This window comes from Clavelina lepadiformis, chromosome 1, assembly GCF_947623445.1.
Source record: "Clavelina lepadiformis chromosome 1, kaClaLepa1.1, whole genome shotgun sequence".
NCBI classification, from domain to species: domain Eukaryota; kingdom Metazoa; phylum Chordata; class Ascidiacea; order Aplousobranchia; family Clavelinidae; genus Clavelina; species Clavelina lepadiformis.
In genome coordinates, this window is record NC_135240.1 from 5,341,289 (window position 1) to 5,364,784 (window position 23,496).

The 23,496-nt window shown below is 39.2% G+C and overlaps 3 protein-coding genes across 3 annotated transcripts; 2 read left to right on the forward strand and 1 right to left on the reverse strand.

Annotated features, from left to right (window-relative positions):
- Nucleotides 1-327: 327 nt before the first annotated feature.
- LOC143453022 (arginine--tRNA ligase, cytoplasmic-like) lies at nt 328-9,364 on the reverse strand. The gene is made up of 16 exons (XM_076954176.1): nt 9,172-9,364; nt 8,719-8,865; nt 8,293-8,502; nt 8,035-8,124; nt 7,818-7,940; nt 7,611-7,732; nt 7,354-7,462; nt 7,021-7,157; nt 6,784-6,896; nt 6,498-6,631; nt 6,276-6,430; nt 6,032-6,170; nt 5,741-5,880; nt 5,373-5,437; nt 5,096-5,290; nt 328-569 (listed from the first exon to the last, which is right to left on the reverse strand). Exons 1-16 carry the CDS (start codon nt 9,232-9,234, stop codon nt 460-462), a joined length of 2,052 nt encoding a protein of 683 aa, XP_076810291.1. The 5' UTR covers nt 9,235-9,364; the 3' UTR covers nt 328-459.
- On the forward strand, nt 683-5,100 carry LOC143453032 (L-fucono-1,5-lactonase-like). The gene is made up of 5 exons (XM_076954187.1): nt 683-2,557; nt 3,382-3,485; nt 3,804-3,991; nt 4,196-4,373; nt 4,507-5,100. The coding sequence occupies exons 1-5, from the start codon at nt 2,250-2,252 to the stop codon at nt 4,758-4,760; spliced, it is 1,032 nt and encodes a 343-aa protein (XP_076810302.1). The 5' UTR covers nt 683-2,249; the 3' UTR covers nt 4,761-5,100.
- A 7,169-nt stretch (nt 9,365-16,533) lies between the features above and the next one.
- LOC143448124 (uncharacterized) lies at nt 16,534-23,476 on the forward strand. The gene is made up of 16 exons (XM_076947802.1): nt 16,534-16,812; nt 17,061-17,239; nt 17,316-17,462; nt 17,548-17,684; nt 17,802-17,904; nt 17,983-18,149; nt 18,359-18,424; nt 18,577-18,730; nt 18,983-19,185; nt 19,245-19,370; nt 19,705-19,865; nt 20,533-20,716; nt 21,063-21,289; nt 21,581-22,172; nt 22,560-22,854; nt 23,293-23,476. The coding sequence occupies exons 1-16, from the start codon at nt 16,690-16,692 to the stop codon at nt 23,474-23,476; spliced, it is 3,048 nt and encodes a 1,015-aa protein (XP_076803917.1). The 5' UTR covers nt 16,534-16,689.
- The last annotated feature ends 20 nt before the right edge of the window (nt 23,477-23,496 follow it).

The following is a 23,496-nucleotide window of genomic DNA, read 5'->3' on the forward strand; positions in this document are numbered from 1 at the left end:
AAGATATCCAACGCCTGACAACTGTTGTCTGCAGCAGCAGGGGTTTGTTTTTCTAGATACTGCACCTAGTAGACGACGGAGTCGAAACCAAGTCATCAAATTCACAAGTCAAGTCTTTATAAACCCATTGATGTTGGCGTGCATACCAGACGCCGATATGGTGACATGTGGGTTTATAAACAGTGTGTCTGCATGCCCCAGCAGGTGTCAGGAAAGAGCACTTATGCAAGGGAAATTTTGAAATCTTTTCAGCAGATTTGAATCGAATTTGAGCGAAGACACTGTAGCACTGTAGCCTACACAATTTTCAAACTAAGAATGCAAACGCGTCATAGTATTGCTTTATTATACCATGAAGTTTTGCCTTTACTAATCGACATTGCAACACCGCAAACACCTAATTTTTGAATTTTATAGATCCCGAAAAAGTATTAAATTTAAGCAAGATGCTGAGTGACGTCACATCTTATGTACTGGCGTGATGCCGAGTATCTTAAAACATTGATCCATGATCGCTGTTGTCGCCTCACAAAGTAGAAGCCTGTTCGTGTGGATCTTGACGATTTCACCTGCAATAACGACAAAAAATTGATCCAAAGTTTAAAATTTTTCTAAAATATTTTTAAATCGTTGCTTGATATTGGCTAAAGCGGTTAGAGAACTCACTAACCTAAATAGCAGGCTGAAGACGAAACGAGTCAAGACACGAAGCATAAATATTAACTGCAATGTGTACATTTCCCGGAAAACTGAGAAACGTGAGCAAATGAATTGCAACAGTCAACGTTAAATAACGTCAACGTCGTGATAACTTATAATTAGGGGGAATTTATTTGACCAAAAAATCCGCTGACTGGGATCCAAAAAGTGTACAATTTGTGCGAATTTTGGACACATAAGTTTCCTTTATAAACCGGGAAGACTTTTAAAATGCATTAATATCGTTTTCAAGAAAAAAGTGTCTTATTTTTCACAATATATGAAAACTTACTTAAATAATGAAAGCTTTTGCTACAGTTGGACCCAGAACGAAAAATTTGGACCAAGAGTTTCAAATTTGGAATTGTTAGGCATAAAACGTTTACAATAGAAGCCTTGAATAAACGTTGTGTTAAAAGTTTATAGGAGTTTCTAAGCAATAAAAAATCTTTATCGGGCGCAGTCATCAGTCATTTGGCGCAATCATTACTGGAGAAACAATTAAGCAAATATCGTGCAGAATATTTGAAATAATACAGCAGGAAACAATTAAAACCAATATCGGGCTGTACAGCCTTAGGCTATAACAAAGACACAGAATAGACAGTCCAAATCAAACACACGGAAACTTTTCTGCTACTTTGCAACTTTGTGTAATCATTAACCAAGCATTCTGTTGCAGCCTGCGCTGGCAAATGTGTGTGTGACGCTGTGATCGCAGCATACACTGTACGGTGCGAAGGAAAGTTGGAAGTTGAAGGGCTTTATGACTTTTTGTAGCTTTTTACGAGAGAAACCGCGTTGAAGATGAAAAGAATTGCGCGTAACTTGGTGCGTCATGAAGGCGAGCTGCTTTGCTACCGCATCGATTATTTCTTTTCATCATTGCATGTGGGGGTCGGAAGCAGAATAATATGCCAACAAATAACCATTGAAGAACAATTTGAAAGAACCAGGCGAAGAAACAATGCACAGGAAAGCGGTAAAGCTTCACAAGATAACCAAAAAGCTCAATCACGCAGCACAGTTAATGGCTTTTCTTGTTTAATCTTCCCAAAATAACTGACAACAGACAGCTCAATGGAACGACACGCAACAGTACCATTAGTGGTGTAAGGTCAGGCATCGATGGTGTCAGTCTTCGCGCTGTTTGAGCAAGTTAAAAAATGCAAATTTTGCAGAAAGTCACAGACCGCGGAAATGCCGAGTCGGAATAACGCAATCAGATTGCTACAACCAACAGTGTAAGGGCTGTTTATAACACTCAATCAGACCTGTTAAGAATTGTTGGTTCTTTATGCGCCTAGTAGTGAAGTTAAAAGTAAGACAGATACTGGAAGTGATTAAAGCCAGGTTCATCAGAAGTAATTAAATGTAAAAAAAGCACCTAGGTAGACAAGGGAAAAATTTAATGATATTCGATGCATAATATCTGGGGTGGTCGCCATACTCGCAGCATCAGACGTTTCGGTTTTCGCTGAAAACGTTCTTAATGTTTCTTGTTTCAATGTTCATTGTTTTCAGCAAAAACCGAAACGTCTGTTGCTGCAATGAACACACAAATACATCGGTTATTCTGCATTTCTATCTCTGCTATGGACAATAAATTTGTGCGCCATATACGGCTCGTAATGCGAGAAATAGCTTTTCATGTCAGGTTCACTCAAAATATTGTAATTGCTCGCAGCGTTAGTTATTGTTTCAAAAAAATCAGAAAAATGCCAAAGAACTCGCCGGTGATCGACACACATTTCCATATATGGGACCTGAAGAAGTTCGATTACGTTTGGCCGAATTCCGACCGGGAGTTGGAAAAAGTTTATCGCAATTTCATGCCCGACGATTATTTAAGAGAAATGTAAGGTTTGTGCAGCTACGACAAGGCCTCAGTGTTGCTGAAACGTTGAACCGCCTCGAAATTTGACTTAAATTGTCACCTAACCGTGCCAGGCTGAAGCAACGAGCTTCTATCTTTAATCGTGTTTAATACATTCTCACAAGTCCAACCTTTCCAACCAATGAACTCAGTCTTAAAATTGTTCAAGGCCCACTGTTAACTGCAAAGCAAAGCTTACGAAAGAAACTTGACAAATGACAAACTCACCAATGAAATGACATAATATGTAATATCATGTAATAATTAGTAATAACGTAATATGAAATTACGTTTGATTTTACAGAGACAAACAGGCAATTATGATATTACGCTTCAGAAACACGTTTTAAAGACATGTTTGTTTTAACAATTGTCTTTGACGCAATTTTGGAATAACAAACGTGGTCATTAAAACCTCCATAAGAGCTCAGAGTGTTCTTGCTAAAATATGTCTGGGCGCTATTCAAGCTAGGGCCGTCCTTAGCCAGGAGTTTTCAACTTTTTTACAGTCGTGTGGCACACATTTGTTTTGCAAAAATGGGATATAGAGTTGTTAATTATAATGGAATGATTCACTGGTACCCTTACTTTCCTGCCTAAGTCCCGTCTCAGCTTAAATGCTAAAACAAGACAAAAATTCTGAAATAAAGGATAAATAACCTGGCCCACCTCAAAATGCTCCATGACCCACTGGTTGAGAACAGCTGGTCTAAACTAACCTGTACTGCCATCCCAAACACTGCGACGGCAAAAGGCCACAAAAGGTTAAACGCCACAGCATAAGTTGAACTTATTTGTTGTTTCAGGGCAGACACTGAAATTACAAATTCAATTTTCGTTGAAGCTCATGAAAGTCTGGAAGAAACTCGATGGGTGCTTCAACTTGCAGAGCAATATGACTTCATAAAAGGTTTTTATTACAAAACATTATTGGGAGGGAAAGTTTTTATATCAAGATTAGATTAATATTATCATCGGAATAAGCTGAATAATTCTAACAGTTTTCTATGGACGATACGAAATGGGCATCAGATAAAAAAAGAAAACACTACAGTATAGGTTTTTAAAACTGAAAAATAAGCTTGCTCAACCAGTAAATATTATTGAAGTTGTTTCTCCTGTGTTTATCGCCTAGCGGCACTTTTTTGGTTCACGGTAAACTCGTTTCAGCGCTCGCCCCACATTTCTAAACGTCATATATTACGTCACAATCAATTTATCGCGATAGGGGTGGTGGGCTTCGTTGATCTTACTTCGGACAACGTGGAAGAGCGAATCAAAGAATTCAAAGGAAACCGGAAACTGGTTGGCGTGCGGAAAGTTCTAGACCTCAGCGACGAAGGATGGATAGAGCGCGATGACGTCATGAGGGGGATAGACGCTCTCGCACGTCACAATCTGACTTATGACTTGTTGGTAAAACGGATTTGGTTTTAGAATTGAATTACTTGAAAATTGTTAAGTTTGAAAAAGATGATGCGAAAATTCGCTTTGTACTGGACTATGGAAGAGGTGGATAGCCTATGTATAAACGCTTTAAGCTGCATTTGCGTTAAAAAGAAAATGTTCTGACAACCTGGACATGCTATATTATGACACAACAATCACTCATTATTACAGATCAGAACAAGGGACCAGTATGAATCGGCCAAGAAATTTCTGGAGAGTGCGCCACCTAGCCTCAAGATAATCATAGACCATCTGGGCAAACCAAACGCTAAGACAGGCGCAGACGAACAGTGGTATGAGGATATGAGCTTATACGCTTCTTATAAGAACGTGTACTGCAAGTTGTCAGGTAATGGCGCCCTTGTAGGTGGATTGTCAAAATAAAATTGCAAAAATCTGCTTGAAATAAAACTTCCACTTGCACAGAGTTATGAGATATAAACTTAAAGTATTTTTGCATAAAAATTTCTCTATCTTTATAGGCATGGTCACTGAAGGCAATTTGAACGACTGGAAGCCTTCAGACTTTAAGAAACACGTTGATTACGTCATCGAGAAATTCGGAACTGACCGAGTAATGTTTGGATCTGATTGGCCAGTTTGCAAACTGGCAAATGCCAATCTATCTGACGTCTTTGAACTGCTTAAGGGGCTTTTATCGGATCTTTCAGAAAAGGACAGAGAGAAAGTTTTAAGGCTGAATGCAATTAAAGCTTACAACCTTGAAATTCACTAATAATTGTTTTACAACTGGGTGGCAATGTTTCACACAATGTAAAGGTTCAAATCCTTTTTTTCATCCGTATACTGATTTTCTATCTACGGTCGGACTTTTCTTCATAATACATTTAACACATCAGTTCGTAGCATTCTTTGCATTAATTATAAGCAACAGCTGTTATAACGAGCCTCTGCTCAACTGATGAACTCAACCACATATGAGTTAATATCACATAGAACTGATATAATTAAGTTTATAACATTACTGAGTGTACTTTCTTTAATTGCAACTGCTAATTGTAAAGCAATTGTAACCGGTAATTGTTATGTCACAAATAAAACTGTGCCCACCTGTCTTTCTATCCTTCTCAACGCAGTAGCAGTTGTCGTAGAACTCTGTGAAAACACTGGCTAGTTCGTAAAGATAATCACACAAGGTGTGAGGAGTCAAATCGTCGCAGACTCTCTGCAGAATCTCCGGAAATCGGACGAGGTACCGAGCCAGCTTCACTTCTTTTGGATGAACTAATTGAAGTCCTCCTTCCTCTACAAAGTAAGGATAAAAAAGCATCTGTTTGTTATTCTTTTTTTTTGTTCACACTTGTATTGTTATGCAACGACATCTTACGTCTGGAAACTTTCGCGGCTGTGATCAGTTCCCATTTGGTTATCTTTGCAACTCGGGAAATTGACCTGACAAAAAATTTCTAACATCAAACCAGAGAACAACTGACCATTTCAAATACATTTCAAGCATTATCATTAGTTGATAACAACAATAAAATTAGTTAATTACTTGATAAACAACAACAATAAAATTAGTTAATTACTTGATAAACAACAAAAATAAAATTGGTTAATTAGTTGATAAACAACAAAAATAAAATTAGTTAATTAGTTGATAAATAACAACAATAAAATTAGTTAATTAGTTGATAAATAACAACAATAAAATTAGTTAATTAGTTGATAAATAACAACGATGAAATAACTAACTTGATCCTGGTGTATGCATAGAGGAGATAAGCGGCAGTGTTTCCCCTGTCATCGAGCATTTTATCAAATGAGAACACATAGTCGTTTGTTCGATTGTGGGAAAGATCCGCGTATTTAATGCAACCATACGCAACTGACTCCTGTAATAGAAAGATCTGAAGTTTGCAAAAATGTTCTGAAACAAATATTGGGAGATGTAGCGCAGTTACCACCATTTATTCAATTACATATTTAATTTATTTCACTGATATTCAGACGTGAATTAAACTTTTGTGCTGTTTGACACTTGACCTTCGCTGCTTTAAGTTCATCTGGGGTCAATTCCTTATCTCGACCTTTCTCCTTAAGTTTATCTTCACACCGCTTCAAACCCTCGTCGAGTAAGTCGACCAAACGGACCGTGTCACCAGATCGAGTCTTGAACTTTTTTCTGATCAAAACCGTAGTATGTGAAAGTATTTTAGAAATACCGCATTATTTTAGTATGTGACTCGTCAAACCAAACAGAAAGCTCGATTATGCTACAAGACAAAACCTGTCTTCTCCAAGCACAACGCCGAAGCCAACATGTTCAACACGAGTTTCCTCTGGATCATACCAGCCCATCTTTCTCGCAACGGAATAAATGGCTTGGAAGTGAGCTGCTTGCCCTGAATCTGTGACGTAGATCAGGATGCCGCCCTTTTCATCCTGGAAGCGTTGAATTTTGATGCATTTAAAGCTCAAATTCTATCGAAACAACAGCACTTGAGCTCACGAATATTCTCTGCTTGATGCATGCCACATCGCTGGTGTCGTATGTGAAGCCTCCGTCCGATTTTACTATCGTCAAAGGAAACTGGGAACCTTCTGGAAAGACTAATTTTCGACCATCTTCAACGACTACAAACCCTGTTAATAAATGCTGCAATGTTTAAGTGAACAAAAAAACCGTCTCTGTGTTGAAAACCATCCAGAATTCGGCTAATACCTAAGTTATTTATGACAACATGCACAAGCACAGTTGGATCTACAAGGTGCATGGTGAAAAAAAATCAAATTACCTTTGTCTTCAAGAGCCTTGATGGCCTGAGGCATCAGTTCGTGATAAAATGATTCTCCTCGTTCAATTAAGTTTCCAATTTTCAGACGATCGTAAATCAACTGAAATTCTTTCCTGCAAAATTAAAAGAGATAAATATTTCATTTCCGGTTCAAGTGACCGGCCAATGTTCATAAATGCGCAAACCACACCAGTGATAAACTTACTGACAGAAAACTAAACAATAAGATGATGATACCTGGACACATCGCATATAAGGTTCCATGCTTTAATGAAATCTGGGTCCTTGCTCTGTAGCTTCACAACGCACTCGTACGCTCTCTTCTTGAACTCTGCGTCGTTATCAAATCGCTTTTTAGACTGTTTGTAAAATGCCTGGCGAGAGAGACAAAGCGATAGTAAAATTTATTTCGCTGTTGGGTGTTTTTATTCTGGTTTTACAGAATCGTTCAGGAAGTATTATACTGACACACATTTAGAAATGGAAGTAAAACTGACTTGTTGAACAAACATGAACCTTATTATTGTTCTCAAAACAACCCACACAATCGCATACTGCTCAGTATCATACCTGCAAATCACTGATTGGTGGAGAGGTTTCCTTGTAATTTGGGAACATGTCTGTAAGATGGGCAATCAGCATCCCAAACTGAGTACCCCAGTCTCCTACGTGGTTTAATCTGGGAATTCGAATAACATATCAGAGATCATTTTAACAATCATCCGTGGGAAATACCCTGATCAAAAGGAATGAGATGTTCTCAAAAATGTGTGGTTTCTTTTGAAAACTTCCACCACATACAAATAGAAGCAGAAAATCAAACAAACCGGAGAACATCGTGACCGAGGTATTCGAACATATTGGCGAGGCAATCGCCGATAATGGTTGAACGAAGATGGCCGACGTGCATCTCTTTGGCAATATTCGGGGACGAATAATCAATAACTACCTGAAAATAAAACATAATAAAACAAAAAGAAAAACTGTAAGCATACAGACAATTATGCTATATTCTTACAGTGTTAATAGCTTACCCTTGCACACTGCTGAGAAGAATGCTGGAATTTTACTCCTTTCACCAACAACTCCGCAACTGCTTGTTTAAGGAACTTCTGGTTTAACTTCACATTAATAAAACCAGGACCCGCAATGTTATACTAAAATGCAATGAAATGCCTTTTCAACCCTAATTAAAGCAGGCAATGAGCATTCTAACCTATGGAACATAACAGATTACAAATTATAACTCACATTTTCAATGAGTTCAGTGACTGGAAGATTTTTGACTATCTGTTCTGCTACCTGTCGAGGTGCCATATTAATTCCTTGTGATTTCAAAACCTGCAATTTTGCAAACAATTTTAAGAATTTCAATTTCAAGAATCTACAAGAATTTTAAGAATTGAACTCAGAAATTTTAGATCTAGGGCAATACAAAGTTCAGTTTTATATCAGAGAAAGATCGTCGCTTAACACGATGACCACAAAAACTTAAATTATCTTCCATACTCCGGCCATGGTCATCGCATTGTTGCACTGGTAATCGCCAAACTTCTCATTTTGTGCGAGGGTAACAGAAACTGCAGGTAAGTTGTGTATGTTGGGAAAACTTTTCTTAATTGCTTGTCCAAACACATCCGAGAGCTTGTCAATAATGTTGATCATTCCGTTGGAGAAATCGACTGGCCCATTGCGCTTGTCTAACTCAGCTTGTAAGGACTGAAAAATGTTTGCTTCATGAAGCCAATAAATATTAAAAATCCAACAGAGACAGCAAACATAATATGATTTCTAGCTGTGATATGAACCAGCATGATATACGGCATATCAATACCATGAACATCACATACATAGCAAGCTTACTCAAAGGCCAGTGATTTAGGCTAGTGATACAGGCTAGTGATATAGGCTAGTGATATAGGCCTAGCTACAAACCCTTTCTAAGTGGACAGCTTGATATGCCAGCTTTGCATTTGCAGCCTCCAACTGCTGAATGGCGTCAGTTTTGTCATCTTCAGCCAAAACAAACTGTCCATTGTTCAACGCATTTATTTCTTGTATGATGCGTCCTGCTTCTTCCTCCTGTAGATAGCACAAAAAATAATAAATTTAACACAAAATGCAAGCTTGTATACATTTAACTTTAACTGAACTGAAGCAATGAGGAATCAACTGTTGGTAATCCATGATGTAAAAACTATCTTCAGTCTGAGGACTTGTTACTTTCATTGATAAAACATATATACATCTAACTCTACCCTATATTGGTATGTCATGGATCGTAAGTTAAATAAAAGTTTTGAACAGAATTTACAAAACTTAACAGGCAAGTTTTACAGTGTTAGAGCAGGCAAAGATAGAAAATCAATTACAAGTTGCTTTTTTTACCTGCTTAGAAATTATGTTTGATATTTCCTTGATCTTTGCATCATCCATATCACCTGAAGCCATTCTTGTACGAATGTGGTCAACTGAATATGGTCACAGAATTCAGAAAACTTGGTTAATCTAACTAGGCCACAGAACAAGCCTGCAACTGCAAGCAGTGCCAATAAAATCTGAAGATATTGTACTGATTCAAGCACGAGCCTAATGATTTTCAAGTAAAAAATAAGTTCATATGGCATAAGGCTATTGCAAGTGTTGACTCTCTTGTATACATTTACAATCCAACTGAAGGCCTGAATCATAGGCCTAGCCTAGATCAAAACTGCAAAAATTTTCTTCTGGGGCAGTAGCTTCCCAAAGAGGAAACTTTTCGCCAAAAATATTACTTAAAAACACTTAAAGAAATTGGGCAAAATCATTCCTCAGTGTGCTACTGAATTTAAATATAACAGCAGTTGAATGCGCTCTTGCCACACTCTGCAGACCGTGTGTGTGGACGGGGGTTGTGGGGTTCTGACTAATTGAAATAACCTGCTGGTCTATAACCTACGTCCGTAACAAATGCCCCCATTCCCGGCGTTCAGCACATCAGAAATTCCAAATACGAGTTATGACTTACGAGCTAGGCTAGCCTAATCATCATTTTTCGAATATGTAAATAAAATATAAACTCTTAATTAAGAATGTGGACGTTTCACTGACATTATATTTGTACGTCGCGGTCGGCAACGTATGCCCAAATTCTGTACATAAGCCTAACGTTCCCAACACTTTGTTCAGCTTTGTTATGATTGCATTTCCTGGCTGATGGACTGAAAAGAAGTGTACACTGTGAACACTGACTCTGTGAACTGTTACACATGTTACATCAGTTAAAGGGCAACAGCGCCACCAAAGCAAGACATTTGATAGCGGAAAACTAAACTGCACCACGCAATACAAGTATACCACCCCATTGAACTCAATCCTTGACGAATGGGGTGATATACACGACGTAAAATATAAGTAAAAGGATTTGAAAAGTTATTTAGTAGAAATTTTATAAAAAGTTAATAAAGCTAAAGTAAAAAACTATGAAAACAAAAAGTAAACTTAATAAATCTGCTGATCAGGTTTTGCTTTTAGCAGAGTCGTACTTGCTTAGTTTTTATATAATATTTATGTAGTTTTTACATTTGCCAATATATTTATTAAATGTATGTATTTACAGAATATTTTCAAAGCATTTAATGTGGTGACATTCCATTGTATTAACATTCCTTTGTTTACGCCTTGCCTCACGCCTTAATTGTTTACGCCTTGCCTCACGCCTTAATTGCTTCGCCGCCTTAAATAGAACTGTAGAACTTCATTTCAGTAGCAAGCGCAGTGTCGGTGGGTCGGCTGCTTAATAGTATGAGTTCACATATATAAATGTTATATAGCTGTCACGTTTCGCCTAACTGATTCTATTTGTTTTAGGTCTGTTCAATTCTGTTTTTAATAAAGCCTAAGTTGCTCGGATTTAGTGTTTGAGTTTCAAGGTTATGACAATTTATTAAAAACAGTATAAGACGAACAGGTGATGGACAAGCTCTTACTTCGACCGAAAGATCTCACGGTTAGCCCGGATACCGTCGACGCTCCTAAAGTCTTCAAGTATTAGTTACAGACGGTCGAAGACTACATTGCTACACTGGAAGAGCTACGCCCTACGCAATCGCCCGATATAAACAAAACAAGAGTTGTTCGAAGCTGTCTTTCGCCCGAAGTTTTCTGCTACGTAGAGGAAGCTGATAGCTACGAGGGTATTGTAACTCTTCTGAAAGAGTTGTACATCCGACCAAGAAATAATGTCTACGCACGACATCTACTGGTCAGTCGGCAGCAAAACCACGGGGAAAATGTCCTGGAGTACCTTCGTGCCCTTAAGATACTTGCTAAGGATTGTACTTTTGAAGCAGTCACAGCGAGTAAGTACCGCAACGAACTTATACGGGACGCTTTCATTAATGGGGTGAGTTCTTCGCTCGTACGTCAACGCCTGTTGGAGATAGATGATATCAACCTACAGCGAGCAGCCGATTTAGCCGATAACTTAGAGAGAGCTCAATTGCAATCGAGCTCAATGGGCTCTGTCAGTACCGGCCCTCGCCTGGTGGCTTCGGCCCAACCAACGTTGCCCGCTTTGCCACCGAGAGAAAGCACACTACAAACTGGAGGATCACTAGCTGTCGCTCCGAAAGTACGTGAATTGAGGACTCAAAAAACTTGCTTCTACTGTGGCGGTGCGCTACATAGTCGTAATTATTGTCCCGCCCGTGATCGAGAATGTCGCAATTGCGGAAAAAGAGGCCATTTCTCAAATGTCTGCCGCAGTAATCGCTCTTTTCTACAAACTGCTAAGCAATCCAAGGGATCAAGTGAACTATCAGAACGGTATTCTGCCATCGCCGCTAAAACATCTGGGACCTCATTTCTGGCAGGTGCTCCCGGCTGCCTCCAGCGTACAGTCGTCAACGCTGTCATTGAAGGCCGACTCGTTAAAGCCTTGTTAGACTCCGGCGCTTCTGAAAATTTTATCGATAGCTCTTTAGCTGAAAACATCAATTTAAAACCGGAAGGAAAAGTGAGTGAGAACCTTGGCTTCCACTGAACTGCAGTTGGAAACACAAGGTCATGTTAAAACAGCCATTCAACTGCTCGGCCGGAGCTACTCTAACGTTGTGCTGGACGTAATGCATAACTCTTGTGCCGATATCATCTTGGGGCAAAAATTTCTACAAAGACATGAGGCTGTTACTTTCGAATTTGGTGGAGCTGAAAATCCTCTTGTGGTGTCCGCTGCTTCGGAAAAGGTTTTCGCGGTAGCGGCAGCCGATGTTGACCCACCCAACTTGTTCGAATTTATGCAAAAGGATTACTACCCTGTCGCTTCTCGCACTCGTTCCTACTCAAGGGAAGACTCCGCCTTCATAAAAGCCGAAATTAAAAGATTAATTTCCGAAGACATCGTTGAGCCGTCGAAATCGCCTTGGAGAGCTCAATTACTAGTGGTGCGAAATCGAGAAAAATGTCGTTTGGTGGTCGACTACTCGCAAACTGTCAATCGCTTCACTTTGCTCGATGCTTACCCGCTTCCACGCATCGAGGACATTGTCAACAAGGTTGGAAAGGACAGATACTATAGCTCACTCGATCTACGGTCGGCCTACCACCAGGTACCGATTCGAGCGGAGGAACGCCCATTCACTGCGTTTGAAGCTATGGGTCGCCTGTATCAATACAAAAGACTTCCCTTTGGTGTTACAAACGGTGTGGCCGCCTTTCAAAGAGTGATTGACGATTTCATCCGACGTCATAAGCTAAAAAAGGTATTTGCATATTTGGACGACGTAACAGTTGCTGGCGCGACGATAGAAGAACATGATCAAAATTTAGAAGCTTTACTAAATGCCGCGAAGCTTACTGGATTAACTTTCAACGAAGAGAAGTCAAAACTGCGTCAGCAAACCATAAACCTGCTTGGGTACCAGATATCCCACAATCAAGTGAAGCCGGACCCCGAAAGACTCCGCCCGCTACTTGACATGCCTCCACCGAAATCCCCCCGGGAACTTAAAAGAATTTGTGGCATGTTTGCATACTATTCCAAATGGATCGAGAATTTTTCCGGAAAAGCTGGCCCCCTTTTTAAAGCTACCGATTTCCCTTTGAACGCTAAGGCGTCAAATGCTTTTGCCGAGTTAAAACAAGAAATTGTTAAAGCTAGTCTCAGTAGTATCTCTGAAGATATGCCGTTCGAGGTTGAGTGCGATGCATCCGACTACGCCGTTGCAGCCACTTTGTCACAAGGAGGGCGCCCAGTGGCGTTTATGTCTCGGACGCTCAGTAAATGTGAACGACGTTACCCTTCTATTGAGAAAGAAGCTACTGCTATCATAGAAGCGGTCCGTAAATGGGCCCATTACCTAAAAGGGAGAACGTTTACATTGGTAACGGACCAACGATCGGTTTCCTTTATGTTCAGTAAAACCAACAAAGGAAAAATCAAAAACAACAAAATACTGATGTGGCGTCTAGAACTGAGTCCTTTTCACTATGAAATTCGCCACAGGCCAGGGAAGGAAAATGTTGTCCCCGACGCCCTTTCAAGAGTTTGTGCCACAGTGGATTGCCTAAAAGACTTGTCATCGCTTCATGATTCCCTCGGACATCCAGGCTACGCTCGACTCTATCATTTTGTATTGAAAAGTGGTATATGGTCCCTTAACCTGTAAGGTTTACCCACTTACACTACAAAGTCTGTTTCCTTGTGTATTACTTAACAGTGAACTTTGATAGACTTCAGCAATAATGACGCAGGAATGACTACTGTATAATCTGATTATATTTGAAGCTTCTTTGAACGAATACATCAAGATAGAACATTGTGACAGCAACAGCATAAAGACATGTTGCGGCGTTGAACGTAAAAACCAAAAAGGACTGAATGAATCAAAATGCACGCACAGGGTAAGCTGTTGATTACGTCACGCAGTGTTATGCTTCACTGATTCCATAGATGAGAATTCTATGTCGTACACAATTTTATATTATATTAAGTGATATATTTATCACCATTTCATCCGTGTTCGAAACCTTCCGTACACGAGCGAGGAAGCAAGAACCGCTTGTAAGTCCTGTCGTGTTTGCGCCGAGGTTAAACCCCGCTTTTTTAAAAGACCGCCTGAGACACTCATCAAAGCTACTCACCCGTGGGAACGTTTGAGTATGGACTTCAAAGGACCTGTTAAAGGAACGAAGCCATATCTATTAGTAATTCTTGACGAATATAGTCGTTATCCTTTTGTTTATCCTTGCAAGAATATGTCTTCAGACACAGTTATCGATTGTCTCTCCGACCTCTTCTGCTTGTTTGGTTTTCCGGCATACATACATAGTGATCGAGGATCCAGCTTCATGAGTCGGGAACTCAAAGATTTCTTAATGGCTCGAGGAATTGCGACAAGTTATTCTACTCCGTATCATCCGCAAGGGAATTCGCAATGCGAAAGAGCAAATCAAACGATTTGGAGAACTATAAAACTCCTCTTGTCCTCCTACAAATCCTCAGAAGAACATTGGGAACGTGTTCTCCCTCAAGCTCTACACGGAATTAGGTCGTTGTTGTGTACGGCCACTAACGAAACCCCACATGAAAGAATGTTTCCTTTTCCAAGACGGGCGACTCTAGGAAGCCCGATGCCTACGTGGTTGCTGAATCAAGGAACCGTGCTGCTGCGTCGATTTGTGCGAAACAAAGGCGATCCAGTCTGCGATCCTGTCGAATTAATGATGGTGAACCCCACCTTCGCACGAGTTAAATATCCAAATGGAAGGGAGAGTACGGTGTCGACTTCCGACCTTGCACCTTGCCCACAAGCAAACCCGGCTGACGATGACATTGAGGAAGCCACAGCATCGGATGTCACTCCACCGTTACGTCAACCGGAATTACGTTTGCCTACAGGCACTGGTGACGGTGTGCGGACAGAAACTGACATTCGAAACGATGGAGACCAGGAAACGTCTTCCATGGAGACTGATTCACAAACCCCGCGGCGCTCCACGAGAGAGAGAAGACCTCCACAAAGATATGGCGAATGGACCTTGTAGTTTTTTTCAAACATTGTAATTACTTATTATTATTAATACTTAATAATTATTTAACCGGGGGTGAATGTGGTGACATTCCATTGTATTAACATTCCTTTGTTTACGCCTTGCCTCACGCCTTAATTGTTTACGCCTTGCCTCACGCCTTAATTGCTTCGCCGCCTTAAATAGAACTGTAGAACTTCATTTCAGTAGCAAGCGCAGTGTCGGTGGGTCGGCTGCTTAATAGTATGAGTTCACATATATAAATGTTATATAGCTGTCACGTTTCGCCTAACTGATTCTATTTGTTTTAGGTCTGTTCAATTCTGTTTTTAATAAAGCCCAAGTTGCTCGGATTTAGTGTTTGAGTTTCAAGGTTATGACATTTAACAAAAAATCTTTTTTTAGCAGTTATTTTGTAGTGTGTAGTAGTTATCATATTTTTGCTTTTTTGATTTCTATGTTTACACAAGAGTGTTATTATGACAAAATAGGATGCTTTGTGTCATCTGTTTCTTGAAGTTTTTCTTGTCCAACGTTGTAGCTTGCACTGCGTTCGCTCCTTATTGAATAGATAGCTTTTACAGTAGGTCGCCGGATAAGTACGCTACTAAACCGAACATCAAAATTTGTACCACGCCAGTGTAATGCTTATATTATAGACTACTTCTGCGCCAGTTTATTGTGTTGGCGCATAGTCTTAACTTATCCGGCAACATACAAACTTTCCGTTTGGGTTTTGGAGTAGCCTAGGCTAGTACCGGTACGTCGGAAAGGAGTTTATAGTGGAAAGTGTAGCAGGCTGGCAGCTGCACGCAGGACATTCATCAACGTTCACGTCCAATTCTTCACGCTGATGTATAAGTGACAAAGAAAAACTGGTTGTTTGAACGCCAGATTATAATAAAAAAACCAAAACATTAAGGCTTCGGGGCACGCCAAATATGCGTCTATGCACGACTATTTCTTGTCGAAAACTGCCATAATTTACAGTCGGGGGTAAGGTCCATAAGATCAATACCAGGCTGCCAGATAACAGCAAGTTAATTGTTCTAATGCGCTATGTGCTCTAAATGCGTTGTGTCTTTAGTCTAACAACATGCTTTTGTGAATTGGTCTATAAATAAACTTCACACGAGCAAGGCCTTGTGTAGTGGATCAGTGGACTGCGGTAAGCTTTACTAAAGATTTACAGTAGAAATTTTGCTATGTGTATAGGTACTAGTACTTTTTAAAGCCGTGCATTTTAATCAAATCCGCAGCAGCATTAGTATAGGCCTGGACTTTGGATAGATAATGTTCTACCTGTAAGCGTATTTTAGAACAGGGCCAAACCTTGTCTAGCCTGCAGTATATTTCTAATCCACAATGGGTTGCATGGTATGGATCTGTGCATTTGGCATTTGAAGTCTGTTGAGTGCTGAGCATAGCCTACCAAATGAAAATGATGTTTTAATACACGCTTACATCTTAGGGACATCAATTGACTCAGTTTATTTTTTTTGATGTTTGCTTGTGGATGGTGTGATAGAATACCAGACTGATAAAACTTGGCCTGTACAGAGAACGAGTTTGCACAAAAACACTTGGTAACCATGTTTGTCGGTGCTGAATCAGCAATTTTGTAGTATACAAAAAATTTTGACATATTTTACAATGCAATAATTTTTTTGGCAGAGAGTAATGTTTAAAATTAACATAGTGTATGAATTCAAAACAATTTTATTTCAGTTGCAGATTTGTTTTTTTTTTCAGGGAAAATAATGTTCCCGCACAAAATTAAATTTTTTGTTTGTATAGGGTACCCAATCTGGTAAGCTAATTCTTTTAAAACAGAAAATTTTGTCGCTGGATATATTTAAGTTACTTTCCTGAAAAGATTGGTGCCAAGAAGATATTATGAGCATCCCGCCACTGCCAACAAAAGAATTTACCATATTATGTTTGGCCGCAGCTCTGTTTATGATTTACTTGGTTGTATTTTTGATTGCATTTTGCCTTGACGAGTCTGAGCTTTCCATGGTAAGATTAAGAGTGTCTGGGAAGAGTAGTTTGCAGAAATAGTTAAATTTTGAAATGTTTAGTTTACGTAAACATTAGCTGAATAAGCACTGAATATTTACACATTAAGTAAACTGAAGGATTTTAAAGCATATATTCTGCTTATAATTAATATTAATTTTGTTTATGTTCGTTTCGCTTTCAAAAATGTAACACGTAAAAGATTTCAAATCAGTTGCTTTGACTTAAATTATCTTCTGTTCAAACAGTGCAAGGTGATATACTTCCAGGATAGAGTGGGGCGTTCGGATGATGTGTTCTGTTTAACTTTTAAAGTAAAAGACAAGCTCTTTACTAAAGGAACTACAGACCTAATTTTTAGACTGCGTGGGTCAGCTAGAGATGGACCACTTATTTTGTACCGTGACTTGTTGGGTGATGTTTTCAAGTAAGAAGCCAACAAGATACTTTACTGCTAATTATCTTATCGTAGAATTAACGAACCTTCATGCCGTATATTACAGATCTGGTGCCGTGGTAAATATGGGAGTAGCCCTACAGCTAAATATTGGGAGCTTAAATGAAATTGATATCGCTTGTGACAATGATTCATGTGAAGAAGGCAAAGCAATCATGCGAATCTCGGATGTTTTTGTTCGTCAACTTCCTAAGTTACTATTCGAAAATTTTATTTTCTTGTTAGTTAAATATGCTTTCATGGTAAACAACTAACTGTTTGTGATATCTGAATTATAGAGCTAAAACTTTAAAAGCGTTACCTGTGAAGAGTTCTCATGGTGCATTCAAAGCTCATGCCTCAAATGTCCTTCTTAATGCACCTGGCACTGGACTGCGCATGTGGGTCGGCCTAGATTCTGTGACTGCAAAAACAGGTTTGAAAATACTTGAGTGACAAGGTGATGGTTTTGGTTGAAAGTAAAGTTCGTTCATGCATAGAAACTTACTTATACTAAGATTTTAAAAAATTAACTTGTTTATTTCTCTGCCAGGTTCTGGAGTGACAGGGATTCGTGGATTTAAACACGGAAAAGCTAGTGTTTTGCGTGCGCGTGATGTTGCCTTTTCCATGCCGCTTACTGGAGAAACAGCAAGGTGCCATCCATTCTCATTTCCTGCACTTTCCAAAAATTTTCAACATTTCTAAATAGATAACGATAATATGCTTTTAAGATTTAAGAAACAAGCAAAACTGGGCTTTCGTCCACTGCATTACCTTTGCTCAATGTCCTCTAAATGGCATGATCCATGGTCTAATTTTTCACGCTTGGATCACGCGATGGTTATGTGTTTGGACCAACTGACAGTGATGGTCGCCATATCTGCCGCTTATGCATTCAGTACGATGTATTTATGTTTCCTAATTACTAATATTGTTGACGGTGTAGCTAAGAACAGCAGGTCAATGTTGGTGAGGTTGACTGTCCGATGCAACATTGCTGTGTCTTGGCAAAGCGATTACAATACTTAAGTGGGCTGAAAGCCAATCCAATCTCCAAAATATTGTTAATAAGATGGATTTTGGCGATTAGTAAATGCCATGTTGTAGATCTTGAATCTGCTCTGGGAGTTGATGGGATACAAGGTGCGTTGCAGCCTTCCTTCCCCACATCAGGTGATTTTCATGAGATTGAATATGTAACATAACATGTAACACGCCTTTTCAACACAATTCATCGACGAGGCAATTATGTGTAGCATATGGAGGATTTGTACTACATTCAATTAATAAATTTTATCACAGATTCTGTTATTTTTCTACCTCAGACTTCATCAAGATCGAAGATTTTAATCTTTATGATGCCATAACTTTTGTGACTGCTCAGGGCTTTTTCCAGAATGTTTTGTGTTTGATCAGTGTGCTTTGGATTGCTCTAATTTCCAACTTGTTGGTCTGTCCTCTATCTCTGCTTTGGTGCAGGTGAAACTGCCAATGTTATATGTTACACAACAGTATAAAAACTGACCGTAAAGTAGAATCAGTTTGCCATATTTTCCATTTGAACACATTTAGTTGTTTTTAGGTATTGATGCTTGCTCTTGCTTTTGCTATTGTCAAACGGTTTGAATTGGAAATCTGTCTTTACTTTTACATCTTTGCATCCTTCATGTATTTTGGTGTTTAATATTTAAATATTTAATTTAGCTTAATATTTAATTTAAAATATTTAAGATTATTTCGAATTGTTGGAGGCAAAGAGTTCGAGAAAACCTACCTCAGTTCACTTCCTGCTCAAGTGGAAGAAAAGGTTTCGCTTAGGTCATTTACAGCACCTAGCTTGTCTATGGGGCCTTGTGTTCCATGCACCGCAGTGGCCCGTACAAGTTCTAATAGCCTGATGCTACGTACCTTGGAGTGTCGAAGCGTACACACAGGTAGCTAACGATTCAATCATACTTAGTCTTAATGTTTTGTAGCAAGTGCCATTTCATAGCATCCAGCGTGTCAAGCACTCGCCAACTTCGTATGGAGCCGATGATATCGAACTGCTCGCCAGACCACATCACTGCACGGTCTGTTGCTTATGTCAGAACAAAGATGACTCGGCTTAGAGACAACAGTAAGTTGCAATCGCGTAACACTCGGCTATTGTTTAAAGCCAGGACATACACCACATACATACAATAATGTTGAAAAGAATCTGTGCCCTCTCAGTGTCAGACAAAATAAAGATTTTGCAGCATAATTTTTTAATGACAGACAATTGTGTTTTAATTTTAAAACCCACAAGTAGACCTTTTTAGAATAAGCCTACCGTTAACAACATCACCTGTAAGCAACTTGTTCATAAACAATATAGAAAGCAGAAATTGGTACACAATTTAAGGCGCCTCAAACCAAAAAAGTTTGGAAGCCTCTGTATTATAGACAACAAATATCACTTTTTGTCAAAGGTATTCTGAGTGGACCAAGTGGGATAAAACATCCTGAAGTTTTGCACGAGTCGCACACACAATCCACAGATGCGCCTGTGATGCCGCCGCCTGCCACCGCACCTGACGGCAAGGGAGAAGTGGTGCGGGTTGCAAGGTTTTGTGAACGGCTTGTGCAACAGGTAAGCCAGCAGTCACAATGGTAAACGATAGTGTAAGTTTGCCACAACTCACAAACCTCATTAAAGTAGAGAGACAAACGCCAGAAGTTATTTTTATTTGATTTATTATTTGATATATTTATTGTTTTTATTTGATTTATTTATTTATTTGTTATTTTTATTTTAGTTATTTTAAGTAGTTATTACATCAGCACAAAGAAACTTTGATTTTATTTTGTCAATACTCATACAAAGCTAACATAGCATCCAATAATATTAGTTTGCCAGGCTCGGTTGTAGATTCAAGAAAACAGATCATTTTAGAACACCATCACTTAAAATGAGCTGTTTGAGTTTTCAGAAATAAAACGCAGTTGTTTTCTGAAGATGCTATGGTTGGCACCGGACATAATAACACCAAATACAAGACACAACTGGTGAACTACAGAAATCTATTTCTGTCAACGTTTCTTTAACCCATAGCTTCATCAGGGCAATGAGAACTGTTTAAGTTTTTAAGTTATAACCAAGCAATTATAATTTTATACTTTTCGTGAAAAATTTAAATACTTTTCCGATTGCTCTGAAGAAGCTATGGGTTAGAGAAACGTTGACAGAAATAGGTTTCTGAATCTCACCAGTTGTGCCTTGTATTTGACAGTTGTTTTATGTTCTTTTTTTTGTCCAGGCTCCAGAGCACATTCGAGACAACACGATGATAGCGGAATGCTTTGAAGTGGCCCACGAGGCTCCACCCGCTAGGAACGCGCTTGAACCCCACGACGGAGGCGACAGGAGATCTCTCGCTACTAAGGAGGATATGTGCTGCCCTCGTCAATGCTGCAGACGACACATGAAGTGCGCAGAGGAATGTAAGTTGTGGCAGCTGTATTATCTGCAGTTATCAAGAGACACTCTGCTTGGTAAGATGCAAGTTATAGGCTTGGGCATAAACAGATTCAGGAATTTTGAACTCATCCAAACAATCAACATATTTCATCAAATTGTAATTAACAGTTCTTTGCATATTATTCGGGCACGGAACTATGTGAGGCCCCTCCTGAAAACAAATTTACCCCACTCTTTCTGCAGAAATTATGCTTAACATTTTTTATAAGTAACGCATTTGTAGTAGCTGTTGTTCAGCCCCCCCTTGACCTCCTCTGGTGCCCCAAGCTCGTTACTTGCCTGTAACTAGTTTTCACTGCTGTTGCTTAGGTTTTTCCAATGCAACTTTTTTTACTGAGGACGACATCGTCAGCGTCAAGGAAATGATGGCAAACTTTTCCACTGTTGATGTCAACAGAGAAGTAATTTCAACACAATCTGCCACACACACACTAAGTAAAACACACACACTAAGTAACACACACACACCAAGAAACGCTTATGAGATAGGTGACAGTGCTCAGGAAAAGAAAGATGCAATTGAAGAATTAGCTGAGGTACTATGATTGTCATATTGTGTTGTTACATGAAAATTTTGAATCAGTTTTTTCTTTTGATCACTGTTAAGGTTAAGCATTTGCTTTTACCAACTATCACACTTTATTATGTAATTATAGTCAACTGGTCATGCTGTATTATCACTCTTAAATACTGCCCTTTCACATTGTCATTACCACATCGAAAAATATTTATACTTAAATCATTACTATGAGTATGATGCTCATCATTTATTTATCATTCATGTGTACTGGCACATAAGTGGTGTTATTAACAATGTTTTGTATCAGTTTTCAGATGTACCCGGACCCTCTGGTCAGATGGGAAAGAGAGAGAAGAAAATCTTAAAAAACTCTGGCTTGGAATCTGCAGTCAGAGAATCTACACCTAAAAGAGAGAGAAAGATCTTAAAAAACTCCAGCTCTGAATCTGGAATCAGGGAATTCACACCGAAGAGAGAAAGGATAAGCTTAAAAAACTCTGGCTTCGAGTCTAGGAGCAGAGAATCCACATCAAAGAGGGAGAAAAAAATCAAAAAAATCTCTAGCTCAGAATCCGGTATCAAGGAATTTACACCGAGGAGAGAGAGAAAAATATTGAAGAATTCTGGTTCCGAATCTGGGATCAGGGAATTCTTACCAAAGAGAGAGAGGAAAGTTTTAAAAAACTCCAGCTCCGAGTCCGGGATGACAAAACATAACTTTGGCTCTCACTTCAGGACGACGGAGGACCTCTTGAAGGTTGTGGAGAGGAGTGGGCCCATATGGATAGGGAGGAAACCGGACGATCCACCGATTGTGGAATGCGGAAACCGGCGATGGCGCAAAATACGAAGTGACGTCATCAATGTAGTAAAGAGTAGAAAAATCAAGACCGACAAAAGTAAGTAGAAGACGTATTTTGACATCATAGTTAAAATTACGTCATAGCACAGTTAGACGAGGGTTAAATCAAGAAAGGGTTGATATAAGATTATTATAGAAGCGCTTGTATGAAACAGCATCAGGTCACAAGACACATATCTGCACTGCTCTGTACTGATGCATATGCTTATAACTTTAATGGAAAACCCAGTGATTCTCTACCCACACTGGAATAACCCCAAACCACAGAAAAAAGTAACTAAATAAAAACTTAACAGAAACCAAACAGATACAGATTCTTAATAAGGAGTTTGGCGTGTTCCAGTGTTGAGGTTTAATGCCCTTGTAGTGACAGCTAGAACATGTAACTTGACTTGGGTTTGATTGCAATTCATCAAACATGTAGAAGATCGTAAGAAGAGAAAGTCAATAGCACCTGATCCATCTGCGTTTTCTGCTCTGTCCTTTTCCAAGTCATGCAACGAGTACGACTCAGTCCCACTTACCGACCCCCCAGCTCAGGTAGATGAAGACAAACCGAAAAAGAGATCGCAGAAGCGAAATTGGCCTTTCAAAGGGAAGATAGTGAAAGTTTGTGTCTTCCTCTTTCTTGCTCTTATTCAGTTTGTCGAGATTGGTTATGTGACATGCGTGGAGACTGAACTCAACAGTTTTTACGAGTCTGACGAGCCAGATCCAGGGTAAGTTATCATTACGACACAACTGAGGAAGGATAGCAACGGCAGTATAAGAACTTCAGTGCAGCGGTTCTTAACCTTCCTCGTTTTATTTAATTTAACCCCCAAAAATTTTCAACAACAAATTTTTTTTACAAAAGAAATTTTTATACTTATTGTTACTAGATTGAATGCTTTTAATTGGCTAAATTCAGTAAATGAATGCAAACTGTGAGCTTATTTAAAACAACTTTCATTATTGATTCGACTAAGGGCACGGCTCAAGAAATTATAACGTTTAAGTATATTTTTAAACGTTGGAAGTGTTACTTGTAACTTTTGAATCAGTGCATTTCCCAGGTTAAGAACCACTGCTTTAGAAAGACGTAGGCTGGGTCGGTAGTTAAGTGCAAGGTAGTAACAGCAATAGCAATAGATCTAACAAAGATCAACGCATAACAGAGTCAGCAGAGGACCAGGCAGAATGCATGCGGCAGCCTTGTCTTGCCTGGTGAGTATCTTACTCTATTTCGTCTTCACCATCCACGTTATAGCCTTGCTCTCCTTCATTCTGGACTGGATTTTGAGCAAGCTGGTGAAAGATAGGAATCCATACTACAACGACTCTGCTAACTACATGCTCTGAATACTTCGCTTTAAGTGGTT

What these genes read in the sequence shown, in the direction of transcription:
- LOC143453032 (XM_076954187.1), top strand. Translation starts at nt 2,250, where the DNA reads ATGAACACACAAATACATCGGTTATTCTGCATTTCTATCTCTGCTATG. An exon ending in GCAATATGACTTCATAAAAG is followed by an intron (nt 3,486 to 3,803) that starts GTTTTTATTACA and finishes TTATCGCGATAG; the next exon opens with GGGTGGTGGGCTTCGTTGAT. An exon ending in ATCTGACTTATGACTTGTTG is followed by an intron (nt 3,992 to 4,195) that starts GTAAAACGGATT and finishes TCATTATTACAG; the next exon opens with ATCAGAACAAGGGACCAGTA.
- LOC143453022 (XM_076954176.1), bottom strand. Translation starts at nt 9,234, where the DNA reads ATGGCTTCAGGTGATATGGATGATGCAAAGATCAAGGAAATATCAAAC. An exon ending in ATGCGATGACCATGGCCGGA is followed by an intron (nt 8,125 to 8,292) that starts GTATGGAAGATA and finishes GCAAAATTGCAG; the next exon opens with GTTTTGAAATCACAAGGAAT. An exon ending in ATGAACTTAAAGCAGCGAAG is followed by an intron (nt 5,881 to 6,031) that starts GTCAAGTGTCAA and finishes TTTCTATTACAG; the next exon opens with GAGTCAGTTGCGTATGGTTG.
- LOC143448124 (XM_076947802.1), top strand. Translation starts at nt 16,690, where the DNA reads ATGAGCATCCCGCCACTGCCAACAAAAGAATTTACCATATTATGTTTG. An exon ending in GTGTCGAAGCGTACACACAG is followed by an intron (nt 19,186 to 19,244) that starts GTAGCTAACGAT and finishes GCCATTTCATAG; the next exon opens with CATCCAGCGTGTCAAGCACT. An exon ending in CATGAAGTGCGCAGAGGAAT is followed by an intron (nt 20,717 to 21,062) that starts GTAAGTTGTGGC and finishes GCTGTTGCTTAG; the next exon opens with GTTTTTCCAATGCAACTTTT.